The sequence below is a fragment of the Harpia harpyja genome, chromosome 15, assembly GCF_026419915.1.
Source record: "Harpia harpyja isolate bHarHar1 chromosome 15, bHarHar1 primary haplotype, whole genome shotgun sequence".
Lineage (NCBI taxonomy): Eukaryota > Metazoa > Chordata > Aves > Accipitriformes > Accipitridae > Harpia > Harpia harpyja.
In genome coordinates this window covers 10,853,378-10,873,744 of record NC_068954.1, presented here as the reverse complement: position 1 = coordinate 10,873,744, position 20,367 = coordinate 10,853,378, and the positions used below count along the sequence as shown (strand labels likewise).

At 35.9% G+C, this 20,367-nt stretch overlaps 1 protein-coding gene across 10 annotated transcripts in view; it reads right to left on the bottom strand.

Moving 5' to 3' along the window:
* Positions 1–20,367, bottom strand: part of PUM2 (pumilio RNA binding family member 2) — a 77,490-nt gene that overhangs the window by 43,387 nt on the left and 13,736 nt on the right. For all 10 annotated transcript variants that reach the window (XM_052810268.1, XM_052810269.1, XM_052810267.1 and 7 more), the window contains exon 2: positions 4,801–4,869. In XM_052810268.1, the coding sequence (XP_052666228.1) occupies positions 4,801–4,851 (51 nt within the window). In that variant the 5' untranslated portion in view covers positions 4,852–4,869. The remainder of the gene's footprint in view (positions 1–4,800; positions 4,870–20,367) is intronic.

Below are 20,367 nucleotides of genomic sequence, written 5' to 3'. Positions count from 1 at the left end.
CTGTTTTTCTGTGCTGTCCAAAGCTCTTACCAGAAACAAAGTATTTTGACTAGCAAACCTACTGAAATCCCTGGGTTCCTTACATAAATTCATTAACACAGAAGGGCTCAGGGTGGAGGATGATAAACAGCCAAACCTCAACAAAACTATAGGAGAGTATTACGCTTTGCAAGAGTGTTATACTCTGCCCTGACAAAGATGCCCACTTTCTCAATGCACAGGAGAATCATCACCTGATGTCAACCAAACATACTTTGGAAGCACCAGGATATTAAGTTTACCCCGAATTTAAGGCATGAAGTTAGCCATCAGAGGACAGAGAAATAGATTAATGGAATCTTCTAACTGTGGTTCAACTAAAAGCAAAAGATTATAAATTTCAGATCAGCCTATGCAATCTATTAATCCTTTTTAGCTTTATGCTGTAACAAGTTTGCAATACTACTTATTTTTCATTTTGTAGGATAGTGGTAGAACAGAAAGCAAGCATTTCATGATATCTATGAAACCTAGGTTTTGAGAAAGAGAATCATATTTTATTTTAAATACAGTCTAAGACAAGTTCAAATATGCATCCAGCTGAGATGAGAGCTATGAGCAATACAAAAGTGAAGGTGTCACAACCTAACACAACCTTGTCAGAATAAAACAGATCAAGTAGTATCTTGGGTGTCATAAAAATAAGCATCACCTTAAAATATGCTTACCCTGAAATTAGTAAATTCCACTATCAGACAGGTGTTCAGACAACACAATGTTAAGAACAACATGCAAATTTAGACCAGAACATGCTGCAATACCGGTTTTGGTTTCAAAACTCATTCGCAGGATTTCTATCAGAGGAAAAAAACTGTCCACTGGTAGAAAGCAGCAATAATGCTCACTGCAAAAGTATAGGTTGTTTGGGGAGGATTTTGTTGTTGTTGTTTGGGGTTCTTTGTTGTTGTTTGGGGTTTTCTTTAGGTTTGCTTTGGTTTGTTGTTTTTGTTTTTTTTTTTTTTTAAAGTAAATACTCTCAAATTCCAAACAGATATATTCAACTGCTTGAGGCCTTCATGTACTCTGGTACACAAAGAAAATAGAATATCTTTAACACAAAACATAATGCATCATCTATACCTCAAGAGGCTAAACTTAAACTGTATCATATTGAAGATCAAACAGATTTACAGAAAAAAATTTCATTAAAATTTCTACACAACAAAGAAGTCCCTCAAATATTTAAATAAATGGAATTTTTTAAAGTTTACAATTTTGCACCTCCCTGAGGGCCAGTGATTTAATTTATTATTTACTTATTCTTGACAGATGATGGATATGACATACACTATGCTGTTTTTAAAGAGATGCTTTAGCTATTAGATTGCCATATAAATGAGCAGCCCTAGCAGCTGTCAACTATTTCACTGTGGAACTACAAAAAAAAAAAAGTACTTTTCAGAATAACAAGCGTGTTCCTCTTGAACAGACAAGGAAAACCCCCACTTGATTAGTTCTACTGAAAAAGACTTAATCAAGAAGTCATCACAAATTATTACAAGTAGCTAAAAATCATCGTGATAACATGCATTTTGCTCAGTATTTCCTGCATTTAATCCAATAAAAAAGAAACTTTACAAAGATACATCCAATCCTAATTCAAAATAATGGAAAAGGTTGCCGTATTTCTTACTAAGCTCTTCCAACAGCATGCTAAAAAGTGTCTTTTTCAATATCCGCACTGATCCCCGTTATCTGCCAGATAAACAAAGCCCTTTTCTACGCATAGATAATAACCAATTATGCTAAAGCTGCCTCTTAACCAGCTCTCTGATAAGTAACTGCAATCTTAATTACTGGCTCTTGAGTTAAGGATTTTTTAATTATTAATTTATTTTTAAGATCAGAAGTCGTTCCTACAGAGCATTCTACAATTTCTCTGAATGAAGTTTTGACCCCAGAAATGGATACACTGTCCCCAGAAATGAAATCTGTGTGTGCTTTGACGTTGTAAGTTTCTATAAGAATAGAAATTATAAAAATAAAGATTTAGTTTTATATTCTGTTTGGCAATTAATTTTATGTATGCCTGTAGTAGGTCACACTAAAGGTCCTGAAGCCCACTATGCTGGCCCTGAAATAGCAAACAACAGATGCCTAGAGAAGAGAAATAGCACCATGTGTCAGTATTTCTTCAGAATATTATCATGACCTTAAGGGTCATGATAGCTTTTGGGAACTGGAGCTAGAAGCATTATCTGTGTTTAACCAAACTAACAGCTAAAATTTTAGGAGACATTTAGAGAATGATGCCTGCAATGCAGCAGATCTCTTGCTAATAAAACTAGTCTGTTTCTTTACAGAATAAATTAACAAAGAATTGCAAGACAGAAACACAAGGAAACAGTACATCTGGCTCATGTTATGCTGCCCTATTCCAGATACTGATACCATGCTCCATCTGAATGCAGCTCAGATGGATAGCTTAACAGAAGGATTTCCAGTACGTATTATTTCCAAAACGTGTTATAGCACAATGAAAACAGATTTCGTACTATATTCCTTTACATTAGCACACGGAAGAGATACTTGCTTGAGGATTCATGGACAGTCTTGATTTTAGTAATGATGTGAAAAGTAAGCCTTAACAGCCTCCTAATGCCAAGTATTGATTGCCAGTTGGGAAAAAAAAGACCAAGAAGGATTACAATTATGAACAAGAAATTAATTTCACTTCAGAGAAAAATCTATCCAGACAGAGAAAATGAGGAAGAGAACAACTTCCCAATAGCTAGAAGCAGATCACATGACATGACCTCCCTTTCTACCCTGAAAGAGGGTAGATTTAGAGTAGATGTGAAGATGAAGTTCTTCACTGTGAGGGTGGTGAGGCACGGGAACAGGTTGCCCAGAGAAGTTGTGGCTGCCCCGTCTCTGGCAGTGTTCAAGGCCAGGTTGGATGGGGCTTTGAGCAACCTGGTCTAGTGGAAGGTGTCCCTGCCCATGGCAGGGGGGTTGGAACTAGATGATCTTTAAGGTGCCTTCCAACCCAAACCATTCTACGATTCCGATTCACACCTTTCAAAGTAGACAGAGGGCAGCACATCTGATTCTAGCTTACAAGGGTATTTATGAGGACATATCCTTTAATATTTTGGAAGGTTATAACCAAAACCAAGGTTAAACCAGCCATGGAACCTATTCCAGAACTACTTTATTGTTGTGCAATACATTAAGAAAATTACTGAGTAAGTCAACCTAGCTATGTGAACCTGTATTACCTCAAGATACCTGAAAGACTCCATTGAAATGAAAGATGTAATAATCTAGTAAGTGCAGGGTCACAATATAGTATGAATTTCTGATGCTATATAACTGTACCAGAACTCTTGACTTTTTGTGTGTGTTTTTTTTGTTGCCTTTTTTTTTAAAAACATCTTCACAGATCCACAGAATACCATGAAAACAAAATCATAGTCATGCAGAAATATCTCCCTCAACCTGAGATAACCTAAAACGAAGATCCGTACGAGCAGTCATATATATATCAATTTAATTCCAGGGCATTTGTATCATCCTTCACTTTCACTTCTTCCAATCCTTCAGAGTACTTCATGGGCAGCAAAAGAACAAACACCAATAGGAATTTTACCCACCCACTCTATCACACTGTTGGTACTATCACAGATACCTTACTAACACCTTTACCTTTCAAAAGGAGTTTTAAGAGCTGGGGAGGGGCAGGGGGAAGCAAGCATATCCAATGTGGCTACTCAGCTTACTAAAGAACAGGGCTTCATCTCTTACTGCTTTTTCAAATAGAAGATGGTTCAAGAAAGTCAACATAGAACCCTAGATGAAGCAAAAATTGCTGAAAAGCCAACTGATTGGTTAAATGCTTCATTAAAGTAAAAAAAAAAAAAAATCAAGTAAGAACAGCCATGTGTCAGCCCAGAAACATTCAGCAACTAGAACATGGCATTTGTTTTTCATCAGTAATTTATGGTTTCTGTAGAGATCACAGTCCTATCACCATTTTAAGAAAGTTAAGCTGAAATATTGTCACTGGTTCAATTATCAACTGAATTAGGTAAATATCCAGCAAAAGGATCAGTGAATTTATTTCATTACCACATCTTGTCAGTAACCTTAATGCATGTTGATTACTTTCTAAACAGTTCAGGGAACTGCTTTTGAAGGAGCTAAGTCATCCTCCATGATCTTCAATTCCACCCCCCACAAAATACACTGACTTAAAAAAACCCAAACAAACCAAACCAACCAAAAAAGTCCTTCTTCCCGCTAGCTAAATTATATAATAGCATTCTTCGCCCTGGTTAAAAATCTTCTTTTAAGGAGTAATTACCAGTAAAAAAAAAAAAATAGTAAATTACCACACATTTCTGCTAGGGTATGCCAGTTTCACTTTTTCTGGAGCCAAACATTTTTCAGATCCCAGTCTCCTTGGCTTCTCAGAGTTACTAAGCAATTGTTTCACTAGCTTAGATGCAGTGACACCGAAAACATGCCTCATTTCATAGACTTGCACAAACTTTCAAACAAATTACACTGTCACTTCCCAAGAGTATCAGTCATCTAATAAGACTGACATAGTAACACAGTAGATCCAGTCAGCAACCACCCCAGTGTCCCTGCAAAGCACTTAGTTTATCTTCACCTTAGAACAGAAATCTTTGGTTGTCTGAAAAGTCAATTTAGTCTTAAGAGAAGCTCTTTGCTTCATGTCATATTATTTAAGGCTTATTAAATTGTATCAACATTTCCAAACCACCAACTGGATTTTCAGCTCTCAGTAATTACCTCTCCCATTCCCCGAGATTCTAGGGCAAGAGCTTGAAACTCATGATTCATCTCATCCACAGATCGAACCTGTAGGGGGGGGAAACAAAAGAGCGATCCATTAGTCAAATATATTTTCAAAAGTTGAGTTTGTAATACTCTACAAGATTTCTGACAACTGAAAGCACACACAAAATTTGCTACTCGATCTAGGCTGAACATGAGTTTATATTTCGTGAACAGATACAGTTAGTGACCAATTTAATGGACCATGCTAATATAGTAACATGCAATAAATCCCCAGACACTTTAAAATTTTAATCTTCATATATCCAGGTGGATATCAATCACTATGGAAACAATGACCAATATTACATTTCAACAAATGCAGAAAAAAGCGAAATTAAAGATTTGGAGACAAAATATCCTTTGGAAAGGAGATGATCTGTTGCACACAATGTTACTGAGTACACTTAGCAGCAAACAAAGAAAAGCTCACAAGACAGGTCACAAAAGCTACTAGCAACGCGTTGCTTTTGAAATCTTGTAATTGAGTGCATTATCACAATTTCTTGTGCTTTCTTCCAGGAAATAGCACTCTTCCTTCTCTGTGTGTTGTCTTTTTTTGTTTGTCATAAATATGAAAGGTATATTACTAAAGCAAGAGCTGCTGCTGCAACAAACCACCTCCTTTTCCACAGCGTGCAGACACAATGTACTGGGTGCACTCTTTCCTGAGAAAATGGTTTCCACAAGGAATTTTCAAAGCCATGACAAGCTTAGAAAAACAAATAAAAAAGGGAAATTCAGAGTTGTTTCTCCCCTTCCTTTCTTTCTCAACAGTGAGACGCAGCATGGCAAAATGGTAAAGTTATTCAAGTTCAAAGTAAAATTAAAGTTTCCCTCCCAATACTAGTCTCTCCTGAGGAGCTAATTTCACCAAGCAAACCCATACTTTTATTAACAAATAAAACAAAATTAAGTTACTCCATACAGCTGATAACACATTACAATCACTTTTCAAAAGAGACTCAAACACCAGGCAAAGAAACAATCTTGTGCTTTTAATATTCTGGCACAAAATTCCAATTTTTTTCTTAGCATTTGTAAAGTGTTAATTACCTGTCAATAGATGTTCTATTCTCAAAGTTCTACTCTCAATATATTGTTATTACCCCATAATCATTATAAGCCATTAACTTCTGAGGTTGAGTGTCTCTCTAGTTTTGAGGAAGAAATTTCACAGCTCAAAGAAATACTCCCTCAGAAAGAACAATATTTTAGTTAAGATGGATTCTGAAACCAATCCACAACAATTTCAGTGAGCTATTGCAGAGCAAATTTAGTTTCATATTTTCAAATTTAGTGAATTAGGGGAGCGCTGGATCTTAAAAAAAATTGCACCTTGACCTTTTTTCCAGTGATGCTGACATTTAAGTCAATCAGGTTGATTTTATTCTTTCAAAAAGTGAAAGCAGATTTTCATGTATCCTTAAAAAAGCTAAAGACTTTTTTCAAATTAATTAAAAAAATAGATTATTTATAATCTATGTGAAAGAAGCTCTTTTTTTATTGCCTCTGAAGGATAATAAAATCTTTGTGCATGCACACAGAAAAATTAACTGTAGAATAGGAATTATTTAGAAAGAAAAATCAGAAATTCAAATTTTGAAGACTTCTGATTTTGGATATCACAGTTTCTGAAAACAGAATTTCTTCTATAGAAGTTTGAGAGAATTGATTATCTTACCATAAGCCACTCCCCATGATGAAGTCATGTACTTCAGTTTCAATTACAATCAAATAGTAAATTAGATACTTCTGTCTCAAAAGGTGGTTTTGATCTAACAGTATCTCTAAAGAAAACTTGTAGCTAATGCTTGCCAACTATATTTGCCATAAACACTACCCAAATCACTGTTAGATAGAAACAGCCAAGCTTGAAAGATGTTGAAGTTTTTTGGTTGTGGGGTTTTTTTGTTTTGTTTGTTTGTTTTGTTGGTGTTTTCTCCCCCTCCCAGGTGGGGTTGGGTGGTGGTGTTTGGTTTGGTTTTGGGGTTTTTTTGTGTGTGTGCGTGCTGCAAGACCGAATACCAAATGCTTATTTTTCCCAATTCGGCAAAGTTCAAAAACACAGCCACACACACTTCCAAGTCTCTAAGAAAAGACAATCCAAGAACGAGGGTAATAGCACAGCTAACTTTTTTTTTTTTCTCCCTGAGCAGTTCAGAGTCAACTCTAAGAAACTGACGTTTTCTGAAACTGTAAATAAACTTTAGTACACTGAACATTGATTTTGCCCACTGGCCCCTTTCTTACAAACATGAAATTTAAGTTAGTGTTATCTATTGCTATCAGCAGCAAGAGAAACAATACAGTCCTTTCACTGTAACAAAGAGGGTCTCCATTTCTGTTTCCATCAAGAACAGCAGCCCAGAAAATCCTGTCCCATATCATGAATACATGTTTCACAGACCAGTTTACAGATTGGAGAAAATACAGGCAGCACTAATATCTTCTGAAGATCTGCTTTTTTCAATGCTAGCCCTATCACTACAACAGAAGAAAACATCCAGAATAATGACAACCAAGCTACATCTACTACATATAAAGACATGCCCTCTTCTTGAAAGAGAAACTTTGGTTAGGATTATCCATATTACCAGGAAGTTTTATTTTCTCTAATTCAATGCCAACATTCACCCAATTCATATGCTCCAGAAATAAACATTTTTAATATATACTTTTTTTACCTCAAATTCAGAACATTCAAAAAAGAATTTATCTATTTTTATTCATTCCCTGTCATCTGGAATAATTCATAAATCCAAAAAGAGGCCTATGAAACATACTGCTCAACATTTACAATTTTTTCCCAGTTTTGGGTGATTACATCTTTTTTTTCTTGTTTTTTTTTCTCACCCCACAGTCACTCTGAAGACTCCTCTTTCTCCATTTACCACCTACCTGCTTTTGGGATTAGCTGCTAGATCTAACCTTAGTTTTCATGAGTTGACTGCTAATAAGCCTTTCCAACTAAGGGAAGGTGGCAATGGTTCCACACTTCTGATACACATCAGATCATTCCACAGGGCCCCCAAATTATGCACAAATGGATACTACACACCAAAACGGTCTTTAGGTATAAGAATTCCTTACACACTACTGTTAAATAGATAGAACTGTTTAAGCGTACCCATGAACTCTTCCGCTTTGACATCCTGATAAAAAAATTATCTTTTCCCCCTTCCACAGAAACTGGATACAACATACCAGTATGTATTAGTTCATTTTTCATCACAGCATTAGGAATGAGATTTTAACACAGAGTAAAAACAAAATTATATTTTTTTAGTAGACTCTTTCTTCCTAAGGTTTACACTCTCCCCCTGAAATTCACAAAATAATTTATTTTAAATCTAGAGTCCTACGCAAAAACCTTCCTTTACTCTGTCAAAACTCCTAGTAAGAGTAGTTATCTCACTTCTTTCTGTATTTCATTACTACCTCATGCCATGCCCACAAGATAATCCTCAATACTGAATGCTGCAATGTTCAACAAATAAATTGAGTTCGTGACAGACCTGACCACATCTAGCCGGCTACTGACAAACGGGACAGTCCTTCCATCCTTCCCCTAATAGCTTTTACCACTCCCCTTGCAATGAACTCGGTAATCATCAAGTAAAAGGTTTGATTCAGAATTTTCTTCCTTCTTTTTCTGTGCATGAGAATTTCACCAGAATAGAATCATCAATGGTTTGGGTTGGAAGGGACCTTAAAGATCATCTAGTTCCAAGCCCCCTGCCATGGGCAGGGATACCTTCCACCTTGCTAAAACACCCCAGCAGTAAGACCACTAGATTTGACATGGGGAAAGCAACAAGGAGAAATTGGTCTGGAGCAAGGTGGAATAGGAATACCTGCTTAGTGGCAGATAGATGATAAACCAGTAACATGAAACCATGTCCTGGCATAACTCAGGACAGAGTTCAGGAAGCAGACTGCTGACTGGATAGTCATCTAGGATTACCACAAGAAACACTGCTTAAAATAATATCCCATTTCTGGAATCCAGGCACCTAGATCCAGACCTATGGAGAAGTCCTCTCTCCAATAACCCCGAATCCTGCCAGAAATAAGCTTCTAACCATTTCCTTGCAAAAGCAAAGATCAGGCCCTTCTTTGAAAAAAAGAGTTGGAGAATAATAATAATAAAACCACAACCAAAAAAAAAAAGATACACGAAGATTTCATTTTTAAAATCAGAAGTGGTTAAACCAGCTAACCAGAAAGAGGTAAAGACACTTCTCCTGCATGAAGAAATTTCAAATCTCATCCCACCCCTCCCAGGTGAATATTTGAACCACCCTGACAAAGAAAAGAACACCACCACATTTTGAAGTTGTGGTACTAGGCCATAAGTTCAACACAAAACACCTGGCAATGACAGTACTGTGACTGGAAATAAAAGGAAGCTTCTGTTCACATTGCGAATGCTTGAGCTTTTTTCTTTATTTTGCTGAATGCTTTAAAGTAAAATACCTTTTTAGTAGTTTCCTACAGGGGTGGCTCTTCTGCAACATTTATCTTCTTGTGTATGATATATGCTTATGGCAGAGACTTAGAATTACTAGCAAGTTTAAAACTAATTCAAGAACACTAAAATAACTATATTTCAAAACACAGTACATAGTTAAATACTGTCTTGTAAAGCCATGCCAGACACTTGACTACATATACAAATAGCTCATTTAACATTTCAGATGGGTAGCCAGCAAGAAAGTACTAAATAAAAATAATATTTTAATACAAATTACAACATTAGACACAAATCTAGTAGAGATTTATAACAAAGGACAGTGACAGAAAACTATACAATAAGCCTAAACTGCAAATCCTCAAACCTCTATTATCAAATATTGTAGTTCAGGGCTGTATATAGAGATTTCTCCTCTAGAATATTTTGCCAAATTACCTAAAATTGCCTTATTTTGGCTTAGAAGATAGTGCATCCAGATAAAAAAAGATGCCTAGCAGCTGAAGAGACAACCACTAGCATCACAACTGAACTATGTTTTGTACACAAGTTAGTTACAAAGTACTAAATATTTTCTATAACATTTTAAGAAAACAAGGCATTTGTTTGATTAAAGCTGCCTTTGGCTAGATGCATCTTCCCATACCTCTTTCAGGCATCAACGAACCAACTGCCAAACTGGTTAATAAAAGTTGCTGCTCCTGAGTAATTCAAAGTCTACAGGTATGTTGTATTTTGAAAAGAGAGAACATTTTTTGAGCACCATATGTAACAGTACTGCAACTGCAGACTTAACTAAATACTCCAAAATGGAGCAGTCCAAGCTCCTTAAGCAGTCTGAATAAACAAGATGTTAGGCATTTCTGACAAAACACTTAAGCAACCAATAAATCCTAACACACATTTCCATGGTTATAATCTCAAAAGCATAACATCTTCCTCCAATAAGTATTTAACAGTTTTCATTGCATTAAAATATAGTGTTCTAAAACAAACTCAAACTTTTTGCAGGCAAGTGAGTAATTCTTCAATCCCTGTATTTTAGGCTTCTTAACTCATTCCGAGATCGAGCTATACTTTTGCACTAAATGACCCTTAATACATTGAAATACTCTAACAAAAACAAATGTAGTTTGTCAATGTAGTTGGCCTGGCTCAGCAATCACTCTGGATCTTAATGTTTCTCTAATGGTCTCTCTCTCTAATGGTTCTTCTGTTTAATTTCCTTGTGAACTTTGTATTCTAAGTTTAAGAAGCAATCCTACCAGTGCTGAGGACACCAACAATGAAAAAAATGAAACTAGGAGATTTCAAGTTAGGGTTTCTGCAGCGTGTAGCAAGGGAGGAAAAAAAAAAAAAAAAAATACACACACATACTCAGCAAAAGCACTGTCCAGTCTGCTGAAAAAGCTAAGTCACAAAGGGGGAAGGTGATCATAAGAGCTGACACTTGTATACACAACACTGACCAAATGTTTTGCTTGCTTTCTTTTCCATAGGAATATCAGTAATCTCCAGACTACTGACATGCACACAGGAGAAAGGAATTTTCTAGGTTTTTATCAACAGCATATATATATAAATATATACAAAATTATGCTGGATAGCATCTCACAAGTCACTGCCAAGTCTGGAAATTACAGATCTACTTGCAGCAGACCACAGAGAGCAAGCAAAACAGGAAAAGGAAGCACCGACACCTGTTTCAGAGCTGTGTGCTGGTTCATTGGCCTAGCAAGATTCAGGAACCTTGAGTTCTGTTCCCAGCTACGGAATTAAACATGCTCTAAGAAATAGGTAATTGCACTCATTCCCCCTGAACATGAACTTTTCCATCACATAAGAAACTTATCTCTTCCTAGCACAGGCTTTCATGCCAGTCTTCCCACCCAACAAGTTCAAATTTTGCCCTAAGAGTGGCAGAACTGTTAGCACAAGTTTTTCTAACTACTGTCAGGTGTCCTCAAGCTCAGGATTTTAATCCCTACAGTTAAATACTGACAGAACTACCAGCCTCACATAAATTAATAATAATGTGTCTGTACTGAAAGCAGATTTTATAGTTACACTGTTTGCTCCATTTGAAGAGCTAAAGTGATATATTACAACGTAAGCAGGGCATATAGTTTGTACTAAGTAACTTAGCAAGTTTCTCAAAGTCTTTTAATCGTGTAAGAAATTATCCACTCAAAGGATTTTCTAAGAAATGTACAGAACAGGAAGTCAGGGTGACAGAAGTTGCAGAAGTTTGTAAAATAAAAGTCTAGAGAAGGGACAGGTGATAAAAAGTTTATATATAATTTTACAAAATACAAGGAAAAAAACCATAAAAACTTGTCCAATGAGAGTTTTTGTAAACAGGAAATTATTTTTAAAATTGTAATTAAAACAATTGATTAAAATAAGATTTATCCATACATTTTTTAGCTTATTATTTAAATGAGCTACAAGAAAAGGTAACTCTTCAAAAAAGGGGCTGACTGGTCCTTTACTGCTTGCAAATCAAATGGAAGAACTGTCTTTCATACAAGAAAATGTACAGGTTTATTCTTCAATGTGAAATAGTTTAGGTGTAATCCCATCTAGTTGGGTGAGTCTCTTAACCTTCCCCCTACTGCACTCTCAGATGTGTATATTATTCTGCACCTCTCACTCCAATGTTCCTGCATAAATATACCACAAACAAAAAAGGAAGACACTAAATATATTCAGCAGTTTGAAAACAAAGCTGTGAAATGAAACTTGAATTGCAGTTCTTGTCGAAGCACGCTTATTATTTAATTGGTGCCAATTACTTAATATATGTACAAGTCTTTTTTTTCCCCTAATTTTAAAATTCTACACTTTCTCGTTAAGCTAGTCAGCATCACCTTCCTAGAACAGAATAAGAAATGCCACCAGTATTGTAACAGAAGTTTAGCGGAATTCATGAGACAAATTTCTAACCTTGTTTTTCCATTCTACACTAAAAGGCTTTGTCAGTGAGTAATAACACCATACAGCTACTTCTATAAGGAAGTGTGACATTAATTTACTACACTGCTGTTTTGAGACATCAGACTTCATTACTGCATCATTAGCTCTTATTCAAAAACTTTGTTTAGTAAGTTAAAAAACTTAACAAAAACCTCAAGTGCTCTCTAGGCAATATGCTATAAAAAAAAGGCTTAAAAAAAACTTTGCCTTTTCTGAAGATGAAAACTGTATCAACCCAAAATTTATCTACACACAACCAGGAACTAGGGACAATTTTTCTCAATCTATATTGTCATGATTAATGAAGCATGTAACTTTCTTTCTAATAGAAAGTCAACAAGCTTTTCTTAAATATATTAACAAGAATCAGAACAATCAGAATGTACAGGCCTAGAATCAAGTAAAAATTTCCATAAATTAACTGTCTACATTACAATCAAGACTTTTTTTGCTGATGTGTTTTCTTTAGATAACTAAATTATTTTCACTTTTCTATTTGCTACCAGAGAATACGAAATAGAACATCTCCCCCCTGCCCGAAAAGTAAAAAACAAGCTTTAAATTTTTGTTTCAAAAATTATGTATTTTTTAGTACCATCTTAAAAAGAATGTGATTTTAGGGAATCCCATGGAACATAACTGATTTATAAACAATATCATTTATACCAAGAAAAAGATTTTGTACATACATATATACACACCCCCCCACACACCTCCCCCCCCATTAAAAGTGGGGCTGATGAAATGACAGAAGTCACTCTGACAGAATTTCCAGGAAACAGTTCTGTGTTATTGTAGCACTGATATCAGGAAAGATCCTCCTACCCCCAGCAATTCTGGATATATAGCAATCCCCTTCTTCAGTGCATTTACTTTCATTTCCTTTACTCCTGAATATGGCAGATGTGTTTACTACAACATTCATTTTTCAAGGATATAGTTTTTAAGAACACTAGATGCAAAAACTGAAGTTCCGCCAGCAATTCTCCTGCCCAGAAGTTTCTAGCATCACGACTTACTTCTCCCTTGCAGTCCAGCACCCCTTGAACGAGCTCTGTTGTTTTTTTTACTCCTCCAGCAGGCAAGAAGCAACCAGGGAATACCAACACAGTCTGATCTTCTCAAAGTGGCTGCTAAAACCTGAGATGAAGAAATGGAACTACCTAGTCTTTAGGCAATGAATTGAACCGCGAGTAGTACAAAAAAGAAATTCAGAATTTTTAGACTTCTCACTCCACTATGAATAACTAGTTGTTCTAAAGAAAGCTGCTGATAAAACACACTTCTCTGTAACACCACCATAAAATGCCAGTGAAAAAAACCAGAAGTTCCAAATATATGCCAATCTGCTTCAAAATCTACCTTGATTTTTCAAGCCTTTAAACTCTGCATAACCTCAAGGACAGCCACAGAACAGTAAATATGTTTCTTTTAACGTATTTTAAAAGAATTACTATAGGGAAGCATATGTGTTTTCTACTTTATCTGCCTACAGCAGAGGAACGGACACAAAGAAATTGCTGTTATCAATTTTTTCAGCTGTTTTCTAAGGATGTTCTCTTTGGACAATATGTGTATTTAAACTAACCATAGATTTCTACAATTGCCTAAAAGCTGAAAAAAACAGCCAACTAAAAAAACCTAAAGAGAGTACTTCTAATTCAATAAGCCTCATTTCTAATTCAGTAAGAGCAGCAGCTTAGCCTTGGACATTAATATCTCATTAAATGTTGACTAGCATAGTCCTTCAAAGGAAGTAAAAAAAAAAAAAGTCTAAAATAACACCCAAGACTTTATACTGATGACAGTTAAGCTACTGGAAATAAAGTAGGTTATTTACAATTCAAATTGAAGTAATAAAAGCTTTGTAACAAAAATTAGTTCAAAGATTGGCATTAATACATCTGTGTTACAGTGGATTTAAAGCCAAATTTTTCAACCTTTTCACTTAAGAAGCCAAAAATTCAAGAGCACTTGTATGTAAAAGCAGCTATTAGCACATAAACAGCAGAACTTAGGGTAGACAGAAGCAGTAATTGTGGACAAAACCCCCCATGTTTGAATTACCATCTAACAAAATATAAGGAGGTGATCTTACAAGCAAAATTTCTGATTAGATGTCTAAATTCCAGGTTATTCATTCTCATCCAAAATAAAGTGTCCCCTCAAATAATTTACCTGACTATGTGCTGCCCCCCTGCCTCCCTTCACCACTTTGCTTTGCTCCCCACGAATTCAAACCTCCCTTGTTTTCACTAAAGAGAAAAAGCTTTCACATAACTCTTCCATTACCTTCACAAAGATACGCAAGGGCCCTTATCACCCTTTCATGTAAACTTTACCAAACCAAGGTAGTTCAGAAAATTAAATGTAGCTCCTCCATGCAATAAAGCAGTGTCATACATTTTCATAAGCCCCAATTTTAATCACATGAAAAAAAGAAAGCCAACTACATTCTAAACCTGCAGATAAGAACTTCGATTAAGCAAAATAAATAACACTGACCCAAATTTAAAATATTTTTATTGTCTTGACACCTTGAATAATAGAAGTAAGAAAATATGAAGAAATATACTGCAAATGCAGTATGCCTGAATGACTATATGCAGCCATTTTTTCCCAAGCTTACTGAGTCCCACCACCTCATCCTGGATGTCTGTGCAAAACTCTCCTAGAATGCCTAAACCAAGTTTTAGCTTTGGGACAAAACTCCACAACCATATAATAATCATGTTTGGAATGAGGCCTCACTCATAATCCCACAAAGAACCTGGAGCACATGGGAATAAAATGCAAAGAAACTTCAACTGGCTCAGTAAGCAGCCAGCTAGGTCTCTGGTGCCCATTATGTCAGGCTCCAAGATGCCTGAACGTGCGTCGGCTGCTTCCAGCCCAGATTACCTCCAGAAACAGTGCTACCATTCAGATTTATGCTACTGTCAATAATTCCTCGCAGACTTGAACCAATTCTGCACAGAGCTACTGCTGCACAAGTATACAGGGTAATTTCTCTATATGTAAATCAAAGATAATGCACAGTTGACCACATGCTATTTGTTTTGCTGTAGTATCAAACCAGTCTCCCTACGCTAATTACTGAATAAGCACTAAAGTATTAAGAACTCTGCTTCAAAGACCTCTCAGCCTAAGCATAAGACAAATTACAAAGATTGATACAATGAGAAGCTGAATTGGTAAAATAAGAATAAAGTATTCATATTAAGACACTCAACAATGCATGAGGGCCAGGTATTTGGAGACATCAACGCAGGCGAAAATGTAAAGACTAACTCAAAAGAGTATGTCAGAAAGCACAAGCAAGCTGAAGAAAGCACAAGCACGCTTATCAATATACTTAATAAAAACACAACTAATACTACAATCCACAAAGGGGGGGTAGCAGTTCACAGCTTGATAGCATATGAGACAACATGCAGTGGGTGGGAATTGGTCAAGTACCTCACAAGCTAAAACTATCAGCTGCAGTTCGAAATTGTTGGTGAAAAGGTCAGAAACTATGCAGATGCATCAAAACAGCAAATGTGATTGGAAGGGGTGATTAAGAGTCTCCTCTGAAGAACAGAAGTTACATGGAATAAACTTGTTTGTACAAGTCAGGTGACTGCAATTACTTTCCTTGTCCTGACAACAGTTAAGATGACTATTCCATGTACTACGTGCTTCAAACTAAAAATACAAATCAAGTATCTGCAAAATTCATCACTGTAATTTTCTTCATTCTAGCTAGGGAAATTATTTAAAGTATATCACAGAAAATTTCTCAATGCTTTTCTTTCAGCTGAATTACATGAAAACACCTTGCAGTATGTCGCAAAATATTCCTTTTTAGCTATTTCAAATCAAAGAGGGGAAAGACAGACAAGTTGCCTCTTTCCAGCTAAGTCTGCTGCCAGAACTGCGAGAGTCACAAGAGGGTAATAGATGATGTCTCAAGTACATAGGTTGCAAGACATTTAGATTTTTTAAACACACAAAAAGCCATGACCTTAAAATTCATCTGAAAAACTTACAATACTTGCTCCAAATTATACAGCACTAGGACAATGGAAGAATCTCACCAAGAACTTATTAAACAAGGTTGTCTCAACAGGGCATACAACATTTTCAAAAACAGGAATCAAATGCCCTCCTCCCAGCTCTCTCCTAACCACAATGGAAAATCCTTCCAGTCTAAGATTTCTTTTCCTAGTTTGTGAGGCTTGAAAAGTTTTACTAATTTGCAAGTTTGAGAAGCTGCTTAAATCACACATTTGACATTCATAATCTGGGTTTCTGGTTAAGTGGTGCTAAATGCTACTGGAATTAATTGAAGAAAATAGTAAAATAGAAAATTAAAACCACTGCAAACTTAAAACACAGAAAGACAACACTTACAAAAAAAGTTGTTATAGAACCTGTTGATTGCAGAAACAGAAATAAATGATCTTCAGAATAGCTTCAGATGGACATTAACTTTACAGGGAGAAGGAGCCATCTATCAGCTAAGATAGAACTTGAGCTTTTACTATGACAGACTAGCAATAAAAGGAAAAGTATTTATATGCTGCATAGTTGCTCAGCACTTGAAAAAGTCTTAAAAGTATATGTTTATTGAAGTTATTTTGAAAGCACTTTAAAATAGTTCATTTCACAATCATATTTTATTTTTAAATTTAAGTAAAAGCTGCAAACAAAGTTAGGAAATCAAAAAATATGGACTACAAGCTCATTTAGATTTCTAGGGACAGTTTTAAGTAAAACCTATAAAAGAAAGAACTAATGATTCAGGAAATGCGACTCCCACTGTAAGGTTAGGAAACAGATTATGTTGTTCCCGATTTGAATGCTGAGATTATGTTCATTGTTCCAAGGGATGGCTACATAACTGTGAGGTCTCATATGGGAAAATTATTTCCCAATTTCCATTGCACAAACATATTAGCATATCTTATTTGAACAATAAACAAAACAATGTTATTGTTTAAAATAAAGGCAAAATTTTCACTAGAAATTGTCCATTTTATCCTGGAGGCAACAAAGTTAAACATTTGCAAATTTTAATAGTTTAATAACATCCATGCATTTTCTCATGGCTATATTAATTCTAATAGATCCCCACGGAAGCCATGCTGCATACTTGCAAAAACTGATATATAGAGCTTCCCCTCCATACCACAGAAGTGCTAAAAAGCTCTTGAACTCAGTAAGACTCTTTCCTTTGTTCTCTCCATACCCCCAAAAACGGATTTTTCTTTGTTAGAGCAGCTATTCACAAAACTTCTCCAGAAGTTTGTAAGTTCTAACACGAATTACTTACAGCAACTGCAGCTCAACCAAAGCTTTGTGCAAAGACACAATTTATATTCTTTTGTTTATACCACCCCTATCCTTTGGATGCTTTGAAAAGGCTGCTATAATCAGAGCATTTCTCTGGCATTCTTTTGCTTATCAACTCTTGCTTCTTCAGGATCTGACAAAGGCTCTGGTAGACCTAGCTGCAACGGAGGCAGAGAGCAGAAGCAGCAAACAACATGTTAAAATTCATAACCCGATGTATTTAGATTAAACTGCTGAAGTGCTTAAGTACCTTCGCCATGAGGGAGGGAAGTAGATAGGGCAGATAGGGGAAAAGACAGGACAAATAGCTTGGCCAATATCACACTGCTGTAGCTCTTCGCTTCAGCGCTGGGAAGAACATTTGCAATGACTTTTGACATCCAAGAAAAATATACCCCTGTGCTTCCCAAAAACCTCATCTCTGTAACACCAAATATTACAGACTGACTGTTGATCACTAAGTCTTTGTATCCCAGACAATTCTTCATTACAGAAGTGAATTAACAACAAACAGATCACTAACCTATCTGCAGCCCCATGGGGATGTTAACAAAAGGATGATGCCACAGTGGACATTGGTCTTCCTCAGATGCTGTTCTATCAAAGAGCCTGAAGTGCTTTTTTAGTCTTGAGGGAAAGAAAAAAAATGTCAAAAACCCAAGTGAGATAAGTTTTTATACTTAGCTCATTATCTTTCTTAACTCTTTTCAGTATTAAATATTTTAAAAGGAAGATGAATGAAACCCGGGGTTGGTTATTTCTATATTAAGAAGTTTACACTTAAACCTGTCAGTCAGTGACTAGATGCTCACTGCTGTTTTAATATGAAAGGTGACAATGGCGGTCTCCTGACTCAAATTAACACTTCTGGCTTTGACATCTTGTATGGAGGAGTTGCACATGCATTACCTTTCAGCTGAGTATCCAAAGATTTTTGGGTATCACCTCTCATGCAAATGAGTGCTCCTCTAGCCTCTGCCCTCCCTTATGCTGCCAATTATTCTCTATAGCCTCCCACTCTGCCAGCGTAATAGTTCAACTTTCCAAAGTTTTTGCCACATGAGTAACTGTTGTCCATCACTTTAATTTTCTGTTGCTACAGCTGAAACAACCATAGAAGAACACAGACATGAATGTTAACAATATCACACATTTCTGTGCCTCTTATTCTGAAATGTTCTATGAGCCAACAATCTTAGTTTTGAGTCAGAGTGGCTAGTTTGTTTAGACACTGTGTCAAGCATACACTTATCAAAAAGCTTTTTCCATCTCAACTAACTGTTGAATTCCACTCAACTGTGGCGTTTGAACTTCCTGCTCTTCTCTTAAATGTGCGTGGCATCTGAAATTTTTCCATTGCAGTCTTGGTAATTTCCAAATCAGCATACACTAAGCCTCAGTACTACCATGGAAGCCCAGGATAACCCACTTGATCTTTCCCTGTGCTAGAAATGGCCTCTAAGGCTGCTGTGTATTAATATAGAATAGAATATTTCAGTTGGAAGGGACCTTCTAGTCCAACTGCCTGACCACTTCAGGGCTGGCCAAAAGTTAGAAGCATGTTATTAACAGCATGAACTGCCTTCCAACTATTGACAATTCCCATAGTTCATTTCTCAGTAATCCCTTATGGGGGACACTGACAAGCAATTCTTCAGTCTTTTAACCAGAGTAAAAATTAAATATCCTACTAGACAAATAATAATCTTTATTAAAGACATTGTCTTGCCTTATGCTTAGTAAGATGTTCAGTTCTTTTGAAAACATTTCAGATAGCTTTCAGAAGACCAAGATGTTTCCTTAGTCTTCCCAGGAATTTGTTTCTTGGAATTAATCAAGTATATTTATTAATTTCTTGTTCTGTTACTCAACTTCTTTCGCACTTCAACTAAATTGAAGATTCTTCAAAATCCATCAGTGATTCCAGCCAAGTTGAGCTGTTCCTCTTAAAACCAAATTGCTCACAACTCCTCTTTCAACTCACTTCTATGTGCTACTCAAGAGTTAGTCAAAATTATCAGGTTTCTTTTGGTCCGGATGTGAATACGAGGTTTTTCCATGTTCTGTATTTACTTGAATCCACCTGTTAAGGCCTCAGGCTTATGCGAGTTTCTTGCCAGAAGACTAGTAAGGTTTCCCAAGATAATTTAAGCAATCCTTATTTTCAATACATGAAAATTTCTTACTTTTTGTTACTATTTTTGCTTGAAAAATCCCTGCTGAATTTACAATTTTCCATTTTTGTATTTAACTTTCTATACATTTTAAGTTCCTACTGAATCAGTTGGGCTAGAGCTCCGTTGTCTTCACAAAAAAAAAGGGGGTTCAGTTTTGCTGTATCTATCTAAAATGCTTTTTTATTCCTTTGGCATTGTCTTACATTCTTTGACTGCACTATGACATGCTAAAATCTATGTAAAATCCACAGTTTTAAGATAAGCTTAGATAATTTATGTTGAATAAAAGATTTCAGTATCTCCATTTCTACTTCTTTTATATATATCTATATAACAATCTAGGCAACTGGCTCTAGATGGTCCTGCTTGACCAGTGGGGTTGGACCAGATGACCTCCAGAGGACCCTTCCAACCTCAATCATTCTGTGATACTTATCTACTATACTTGCTTCTACTAATTTTCTTTCCAATTTTTTCCTATTAATTTTCTTTCCAATTTTTCCCACATGCATAAAAAATTCTATCTTTCATATATTAACCTACACAAAGATTCTGTCT